This window comes from Garra rufa, chromosome 18, assembly GCF_049309525.1.
Source record: "Garra rufa chromosome 18, GarRuf1.0, whole genome shotgun sequence".
Lineage (NCBI taxonomy): Eukaryota > Metazoa > Chordata > Actinopteri > Cypriniformes > Cyprinidae > Garra > Garra rufa.
In genome coordinates, this window is record NC_133378.1 from 21,436,880 (window position 1) to 21,446,865 (window position 9,986).

Here is a 9,986-nt window from a genome sequence, read left to right on the forward strand (position 1 = left end):
AGTTGAAAGCGACACATGGCTCGAAAGCAGCTGAGATTTTATTATGCCACATTCGACCGCTTCCATGCTTTCTGGTCAGGCGTATTTGGGGAAAAGCAGTGTTGTTTTATTAAACTAGATTCATTTGAGTGTGCTGAGAATTCTGATATAATGGTTGCGTTGATTACCTGTCTGATAAAACGCATAACATATTAAAGCGTCTTTGGTGTTTCCATGTTTTTACACAGTAAAACTTGAAATCGAGGATGTATGATGTCACTGGCAGAGAAATTCTTTATTTCTCTGAATTTAAACATTCTTGGAAATATTTGGGATAATGTAAGTACACAAGTCATCAAAATATATAACACTGTTCTAGAGTTTTTTAGTTATTTTAAATCAAAAAATCTTACACACTGTGCCTATAAAAGGGATAGTTCATCTAAAAATGAAAATTCAGTTATCATTTACTTGCTTTGTGACTTTCCAAATCAGTATGACTTTATTTCTTCAGTGGAAAACAAAAGATACAATGCAATGAAATTCAATGGGGTTTGTCTAAAACTCCAGGTACATATTTTTCCTGCAACTGTATACACCACAAACACCTCTTTTATGATATTGCTTTGTGCTCATGACAATATAGTATAGTATTTTTTTTCATTTACTTGTTTTATAGGAACACATAATAAATAAATTCTCTTCAATTTGAATTGATCCTCTTTGAACCTCCTGCTACATTGTTAAAGATGTGTAAATATTTGCCATTTCCAGTAGCATCTCTAAATCCATCATGCATTTTGTGGTTACAGAGGGCTTGTGGGATCCAGATTCCTGCAGACATGTGGTTATTGGATGCGCGCCCATCCTCAAACTCCTCCAAATAGACGAGTGTGTGTGGGCCAGCTGTGCCAACCAGGTCTCTGTGATTGAAGGCTCTTCTCTCAGCACTCAGGTAGAGATTTGGATTTCATTGGATATCTGAGAAATGCGTTGGTGAAATTAAAATGTGTTGAATGTGATTCCACCACCTTTACAATGAAGACGCAACGCTCAACTGCTTTTCATAAGACCGTATAAGTCAAAAGAGTGAACCGCCGCATCACCTAACAAAGCTTGAGATCTGTTTGATAACAAAGGTTGGTTTAGGAAAGCTTGAAATTATTCTTTTATTTCAGAGTTTTACATTTTATTCCTCTGTTAAGAAGGCTTCCTGTGCTAGATGCATTATGAGAGAGCATCTTAAGCCACACATAAAAGGTATCCTCCCTGTAGAAGCCCAACAGCATGTTAGGGTGCTAGCCTTTGATCACTTCTGACAGCTGAGCCAACCTCTCTATTTTGCCGCAAGGAGTGCACCCTCCCTCTGCCTTCCTGATGCTTAATATCAGGATTAAATTCAGCTCTGGAAGTTGGAAGTTACGCATATGGACATGTCTTCCTAATTACATTTGAAGGTCAATATTTATCTGTTGTAAAACAGAAGCAAAGTCCAGAAAGTACAACAAGAAGTACAGCCAATTATATGCTGCCATTAGTATGTAACAGGGCAACAGTAATATTGTGAAATGTTATTACAATTTAAAAGAACTATTTTTAATATATTTAAAAATCTAAATTATTCATACAATATATATATATGTTGTAATTGCCTCTTACTGCTATTACAACTATGTTGTTTTCTTTTGACTTTGAAAAAAATAAATATAATTGTATTATAAACCAAATAATATTCCCCAAACATTCTTAGTGGGTTTAAGTGGATTATTTAGTAATTTAATCTTTTATGGTTTTCCTGTACAGTTGGCATTATGGACTGTAATGTAATATGCCTAGCTATATATGCCAAAACAGACTTTTATTAGGCAGTATATACTCTGACATCGAATTATACTTGCTCTTGAGCACTACAGTCCACAATGTTGGCCTAAACTTTGATGTTTAGCTTTGATTTTTTTTGTCTCTTTCCCTCTAAATTTTAGATTCCTCTTGCTCGCTCTTGTTTTTCTGCATTTTCATCATTATTTTGTATCTTTTATGATTCCCAGAGTTTTGAAGTTCATCCTGACCCCATGGTTAGCGTGACCCACATGGTGCGTGCTGGAGGAGGGGTGTGGATGGCATTTTCAGAGGGATCATCCCTACGTCTGTTTCACACAGAAACATTGGAACACCTCCAAGAGATCAACATTTCAACACCCTCTGCATATTTGAGCCCTGGCAAGTCCAACATGTGATTATGGCGCAGGATAATGCTCTAGCATTGAGTGTCAAGTAGATCCATAAAAATGTTTGAAACTGAGCAGGAGTTAATAAACAAAAATATAGCTGCAAGCAGCGATTACCAGGGTTCAAGTGCATTTAAGCATATAAAGAAAAAGACGTTACATATTATTTAGCCAAGCTGTACCCATCTAAATCAATGATTAAACAAAGCGTTTTTGGCAAATCCAGGTAATTTACTATAGAAATATGATGTTTTTCAACATTTATGACTGTTATAGCACCAGCTGTGGTCCGATCCCCTTAAAACTTTGTATGCTTGTTTAGAATCAGCTGTTGCATGTGCTCAGCAGGTTTTGTGAAGTTTTGAGTTTTCCTTTAGGCTTTATAGGATTTTGGGTAAATTTGGACAGACCACTTTTCTAAACAACCCCGTTTTAGCTTCCCAAAGGGTAAATTTCCATTATTTTTTTGATAATTATTGGCCTAGAGAGTCTAGAGAATTGTACTGCAGTGTTGTTTTTTTCGGAATGTGTGAAAAACCTAGAAGAACCTAGTTCGCAAAAGTATTTTATTTTATTTTTTACATCTCGATTTGATTGACAGCAGTGGTTCTAGAGGAAAAGTTGTCTGGAACGAGGAGTACTGTCGTATGATACAAATATCGTGCGTATGTGCGGAAATCCATGTGACGTACAATCATTTACACCCTTGAAAAATGTGATATCACCTGCTGATTTCTTTCAAATTTCTCTCAGACCTTTGGGGCCATGAGTCAAACAGGCCCACGAGTTTGGTTCCGATCGGCCCCTGTTAACCTTGTCTTAACAGGTGCTCAAATTTTGTCGCCCAATGGGATACACAAATTACCTTGTTGCACACTGATTTTCATGTTGATAGGAAAAATAGTTGCACAGTTATAGCCATTTTTATGTTTTCCCCCACTTTTACCAAGTGGCCAAGCTCCATGATTTTTTCCCCCCGATGACCTCAGATTGAGCTCTTACAAAAGTGTTCTGAGCTGGGCAGGAATATTTCATTCTGTTCAGGATTTATATGCATTTTACTAAAAGTGGCTCTGCCCCTTTTGAATGTTTTTGATAATTATTGATATTCACTTTCCAGAGAATCTCTCTGCACTGGTTTGGTTCTGATCAGGGTGAAAAAACTTAAGACTAGTTCACAAAAGTAGGTTTTCCAAAAATGCGAAATACCTGAAAATTTCACTCACAATCGAATCTGATGCATGTTTTGTCTGTCGTGAACCAAGGATTCCAACAACATAAGACACTTTAGTCTACGACTGGTGGTTTAGGAGTTATGAGCGATTTCGTACTTTTTGATCGCTGTAGCGCCCCTGTCAGGCCGATTGGGGCGAGCCTTGGTGACATTGTAGATGGTGTGAGTACAACCATCGCTCCAAGTTTCAAGTCTCTACGACTTACGGTTTGGTCTGCAATCATTTTTGCGTGGAGATTGCTGATTTGTCACCATTCTAACAATTACAATAGGGTTTGAACTTCTACTAAAATAAATAAAAAAAAAAATGACATTTTATTATATTTTCTTCATAGGTCAAAAAACTGTTTGTGTAACCAGCCTGCTTATCTGCCAAGGATTGCTATGGGTGGGCACAGATCAGGGCATTATTGTCACCCTGCCAGTGCCCAGACTGGAGGGCATTCCCAAAATAACAGGTGAAATACAATTTTAACAAACACAGCATTGCATCTAAGCCTTTTTTTGTGTTACCAAACACTAACCCTCTATCTTTCCCATCAGGAAAAGGGATGACGTCACTTAATGCTCACAGCGGCCCTGTTGAATTCTTGGTTGCCACCTCCAGCGTTTTGTCCCAAGATTTTCTGAAGCGAGATTCTGCCACGGAGGGTGCGGATTCAAGCAGTGGGGGTGAAGATAAGGAGGTGACAAATTCCTCTCAGGAGTCCCTCCAGCAGGCGGATGGCTCTCCGCAGGTAGAAGCCAAAGCTAAAGGAGTGCTACTGCAGTACCACCTCCGATCTACCTCTCAGCTCCCAGGAAAGCTCCTGACGGCCCGGTCTGAAGAATCATCCGACTCGGCCCAGAGCTCCCTTGCGCACACCCTAGAGGACGGTTCCATCTATGAGCTGAGCGATGATCCTGAGGTTTGGGTCAAAGGGCCTGGGCCATCTTCTAAGGAAGCACCACGTAGGGAGAAAGTGACTTCAGCTGCCGTTATATCCGGCGGAAAAGGGTTTCGTCAGCTTACTAATTCCTCCAACTCCTCTGACTCCAGTGAGAACACGCTCATGGTCTGGCAGCTGCCCATTACAGTTTGAGGCAGTAATGAAATCTCCTTCCTTTGGCTTTCAGCAGGTGTTTTTTGCAGCGATGGAGGACTGTTGGATCATTGAAGGACAAACAGACTATAAGCCTGTATGGCTTATAAGGATTATTTATTCCACTTCTCCTCCAGAAGGGTTTGAAGGAATATTCCAGGTTCAGTATAAATTAAGCTATGGCAGCATTTGTGGCATAATGTTGATTTGCACGAAAAAATGTCCTTCTTTTTAAAAAAAGGTTACAGTGAGGCCCTTACAATGGAAATGAAAGTGACCAATCTGTAAATAATTTAAAATGCTCACTATTTCAATAGCATAGTCACAGGATGTAAAACAACTTTAAAGGCGATTTTCTCAATGTTTTGATTTTTTTGCACCCTCAGATTCCAGATTTTGAAATAGTTGTATCTCCGCCAAATATTGTCCTACCCTTACAAACCATACATCAATGGAAAGCTTATTTATTCACCTAATGAGTATTTATTGGTCCAGGGTCACATATATGTGTTATCATGATTTTAATGTGAAAAAGTAAAACAATGCAGCGTCATAAACTAAAGTTGGGCTGGCAGACGATGCCACTATCGCCAATGGCTGACAGACATCACAAACTAAAATCCAAATACTGTGTTTGGGAAGAAAATGCCATGTACTAAGGATCCCCTAAAGCAGGGGTTCTCAACCTTTTTTACGCTGGGGCCCCCCTCCTTCTCGGGTCAATTTTGCAAGGCCCCCCTATGCCTGACATTTCCTATAAATGTTTATTTTTAAACCTTTTTTATTAACCAAAACATTTGTTTTGCCTTTTTATTCTTCTGCTGCATGTTATAAAAAACCCACACAATTCAAACAAACTTTAAATTAAAGCTATACTTTTGAATTTAAAAGAAAACCCTCTGCTCAGTTCTTACTTTTTAACATATATATACATATACAGATGTAAAGCTCCTGAATTCTTTAATTCTTTATAACTTCAGAGTACTTTTTCTTAAGTAAGTAAACCTGCCAAACAGGACATCAGGGAGATGCCAAAATAGCACTCACTAAACTTGTCCATTTGAACTGGACTGACGGAATATTAGGGCTGCAGGATATTGGGGAAAATATGGGATATGCGATATTGTTGTTGAATTGCGATAACGATATTTCTTGCGATATAACGTTTCCCTAGAGAAATGCTTTTTATTATCATTATTATTAGCTATTTTTTTTAAATCATTTATATATGTAATGGGGGCGGGCGCGGCACTAAAAAATTCATCCCTTGCAGGTCTAAGATGAAGTTTGCGTGCAGCTGTTGGAAGTTTTGAGCCGCCGTTCAGTCTGTATTTAACAGGGCGATGAGGCTTGCTGCGCCGAGTCCAAAGTAATCAATAACAGAACACGTTATTACAAAAATAAAATTAAACAGAATTTAATTTTATTTTAATATTTAAATTAATTTTAAGCTATCTCGCGGCCCACCGGTTGAGAATCCCTGACCTAAAGGGAATAAATATGAGATGGAAGGAAAAAAAAATTCAATACTTTCTTTCACAATTATATTTTTGGGTAATTACACGGTTTACAAATTGTGGTCAGCAGGGAGCCGCTATTAATATGCAGGGCATTGACATCGCTTCTGAATGCATGCTCGCTTTTTACTTTCACTTTCAAGATTCGCAAGATTCACAAATACTCTGTGTATACTACAGAGCGGCGGTACTTACCACACATTTTAAAAGATCAAGGACCAGTTTTACTAACAGCTTGCACCAGTGCAACCGTCTTTTGGTGTTAAAATTGTACTTTATCAGGTTTTATTAAAGATGCGCAGTGAAGAATTAACGCTAGAGTGGCCAGTTATTTTTGCACCTGACCTCATTGAATATGCATTTGTAGGAGTTTTCCTTTCAGACGCAAAATTTATGGAGAAAGTATTCAAATTAATCAGGCAACGCATTTTACTAATGTTTGCGCTTATCAAATTACTGGCATTTGCGCCATTATTTAATGCCCAAAAAAAGCATGTTTAAACTAACCCGATTTGATTTTTTTTATGACGAATGAAAGTTTTGGAGGCAGTGTGTAAACATGATTAACACAACGTGGGGTCACAGTTATTTTTTAACGTGCAAACATTTCATACTGAGTATGAAATAAGAATTTCATACTCAGTATGCAAGGACCTTAAGCCCCTAATCCACCTACAGTTTCCTATCATATTTAGCTTTTAGATATTGTATAAATGTCAATTTCAAAATTAGGGTAAATTTTGAAATTTAGATTTATACACCATCTAAAAGCTAAATAGACTAGGACAATATTGACTGGTTTTGTGGTCCAGGGTCACAAATCCTAAATTGGCCCTATTCACTTCCATTGTAAATGCCTCAGAGTAACCACCATTTTTGCTTTTTTAAAGAAAACGAGGGACAAGTTAAAATAATTGTTTTACTATTTTGGTGGTAATACCCATAATGTCACAAATGCTTTTAAGGAAGCCAGAATATTCCTTTATGTTAATAAACAGCCGCGCCATTCAATGTTCGTCTGTCGTAATAATAGCATGTGCTCCGTATATAATGCACAACAACTGAATACTAAACAATCTCACCTTTTCAAATTTCACTAAAAGACTGATACCACCAAATGATTGTATTTGATTATATCCCATCTGCATGCGAGGAATCAGGGTAAGTGTTGTTGTTGTTTTTTCCAGATGTAATACAAAAAGTAATCCTTAGTGTGTATCTGAGTATTGGCTGTGACCCAGTTCTTTCTTGTTTAAATGATAAAAGATATTTTTTTATGCAGCACCACCAAAGCGGTGTGCACAGAAACGTAAGGTAGCTGAGTATTCGGAGTCAGTCTATTTAAATGTGTTTTAATGTTATTTTAGTGTGAAATGTGATAAGGAGAAGCAAAGTCTTCGGTGTAGGTACTTGTGTCTGATGGTTCTCGTTGTTCGCAGTGTCACTTTGTTAAAAAAAATTAAATCATATTTACAATGATTGAAGCTTTTGCAATTTTTCCATTACAATTTCATTTCATTTAAACTGATTCAACATTAAATGGTTTTGAAATAAGACCAGCTGTAAATTAATAGTGCAGAGTAATATTTTATGTTGAATCTCAGCATATTTCCAGCCTTTTATCTCTGGGCAGCCACTGCCAGCTCTCACAGTAAACATATCAGCAAACGCAGTATGGCGCAGCTCAGGCAGCGGTTAATATATGCACGTTGTGACACCATTGCTACGTGAAGAGGATGCCAAATCACGTCTCTGACAGACACCGAGTAAAACTGACCTGTCAGGATTCAAGGGAGCCGTCTAACAGTCACTCATTGTTCTGATAGTCGATGTTTTTTGCTAATAATTTAAATCTAATAATTTTATGCTATTCCTGTTGTGCTGTTCAAGTCAATGACATGATGCATTTATTTCATTCTCAAACGCATCACGCCAGGCTGTTATTGAATATAAAAGCCACTGTGTTTGCAGAAGAGAACGTTGGTTTACTTTGACGATGGTGTTTTTCTCTATGACAGTAAGTTTCTTTTGTGTTGTGATTGGAAAGGAGCCTCATTTACTGTAGTTTGAGGAGCTGTTAACTATGCTTACATCAAAGGCTTCTAATTAGAGATGTTTGATTGCTTTGTGTCTAGTGGGAAATCAAGAATCTCATTATTGCTAATTGAAGGACTTGATCAAGATAATGACCCTCCTTTTTAAAACTTAAATAGAAGCACAATGTTCACACCTCTGTGACTATGGAGAATGTGCAAATAACTGTACTTACAATACAACAGTGTGTGTTGATTTGAGATGCTCTGTTAAAAAGAACACCTATGGTAAAAAATAGAAAGTACACTATATTGCCAAAAGTATTGGGACACCCCCTTCTAATGAACAGGTTTGACTAATTTAGTCATTTCCATGAGTACAAATCTTTATGTTTAAGCATATAATGATATTCTAGGCGATTGACAATGCCTTTGTGTATAAGGCAAAGTTCAAAAATAAATGAAGAATTCAGTCAGTGTGGAAAAACTTGACTGGTCTGCAGAAAGCAAAGTCCCAATCTCTGCTGAAAACCTCTGGTGACTTTAAATGTAGACCTTGAGCCAAAAACTCAAATGACTTGTACATACACTATATGGACAAAAGTATTGGGACACCCCTTCTTTAGAACAGAAAAAGGCACTTCCAAAACTGTGGCAACAAAGATGGAAACAATTCCTGTATTTATAAATTTAATTTCCATCTCCGTTGCAACCGTTTTGGAAGTGTCAAAAATGACTGTACCCATAGTTACAAGTCATTGGTGTTTGTTGATGAGTTTTTGGCTCAAAGTCTGCATTTAAAGTCACTCCAGAGATGTTCAGCTGGGATTAGGACTTTGCTTTCTGCAGACCAGTCAAGTTCTTCCACACTGACTGAATCAATCATTTCTTTTTGAAACATTGTCATGCCTCTGTGTATAAAACACAAGCCCCTAGAATATCATCATTACATGCTTAAACATTAGGATTTGTACCCATCTACAGTAGTCAAACCTGTTCATTAGAATAGGGCGTTCCAATACTGTTGGCAATATAGTATATTTACCCATTCATTTTTGATATAATGATAATATATAAACCTGAACTAAACATCATAGAGTGTAACATGTACATAACTAATAAAAATGTTTTTTTTACCCACAAAAAAATATTTCATATAGTTTAAAATTATAGACCTAAGTCGTAAGAGCGGGCTCAGCCATTTGTACATTTTATAGGTCTGGCTTCCAGTCTGTGTCCAACTATTTTTAACTGTACAAAACAGCTGCTTGATATCGCAGATTAGTGTGTTTTACCATATTATTTTAATGTGTTTTACCGTTTACTGCTCGTTGTTATTCTTCTCGTATTTTCCCTATAGCCGCTAATAACCAGGAAGTCTCGCCCATACTTTTGCGTTTAAGAATAAGTAGCATTTTTACATTATAGTGCTAATATAACAAAGAAAAGGAAAGAAACTGCTGAGAGAGCGATGAAACAATAAACCAATTTCGCTGAAAAAACACATGACCTGATCCTCTATGATCACAATACACTAAGGGGAATCTAAATGTCATGTACCCTTTTATGTTGTGTGTTTGTGTGAGTGCCAAAAACTGACAATCCATCCATTTGGCTTTCTATAGTTCTGTGCATTACTAATCCTTATAGGCTACATTAGTAAACCACATCATATTTTTACATTAAAAAAATATGTCTATTAATAAAATACATCAATTACGACAATAAACATACAAGCGTTTCCATACTAACCCTAATACGTAAATAACATCATTAAGCGTTTTTCCCGGCAGTCATTTTGTTAGATTGCTCGAGGTTATAGAGCGAGTAGATGTGTGTAAAAGAGCGAGTGTGAGTATGAGAGTTAATGACTGCGCGCTCCCGGGGCAGGGGGCGCGCGCACGAGAGAATGA

General features: G+C 37.3%; 1 protein-coding gene across 4 annotated transcripts in view; it reads left to right on the forward strand.

Annotated features, from left to right (window-relative positions):
* The window catches only part of arhgef10lb (Rho guanine nucleotide exchange factor (GEF) 10-like b), a 68,086-nt gene extending 60,567 nt beyond the window's left edge, over positions 1-7,519 (forward strand). For all 4 annotated transcript variants that reach the window (XM_073823011.1, XM_073823013.1, XM_073823014.1 and 1 more), the window contains 4 exons: positions 792-934; positions 2,028-2,199; positions 3,777-3,899; positions 3,985-7,519. In XM_073823011.1, the coding sequence (XP_073679112.1) occupies positions 792-934; positions 2,028-2,199; positions 3,777-3,899; positions 3,985-4,523 (977 nt within the window). In that variant the 3' untranslated portion in view covers positions 4,524-7,519. The remainder of the gene's footprint in view (positions 1-791; positions 935-2,027; positions 2,200-3,776; positions 3,900-3,984) is intronic.
* Positions 7,520-9,986: the final 2,467 nt, after the last annotated feature.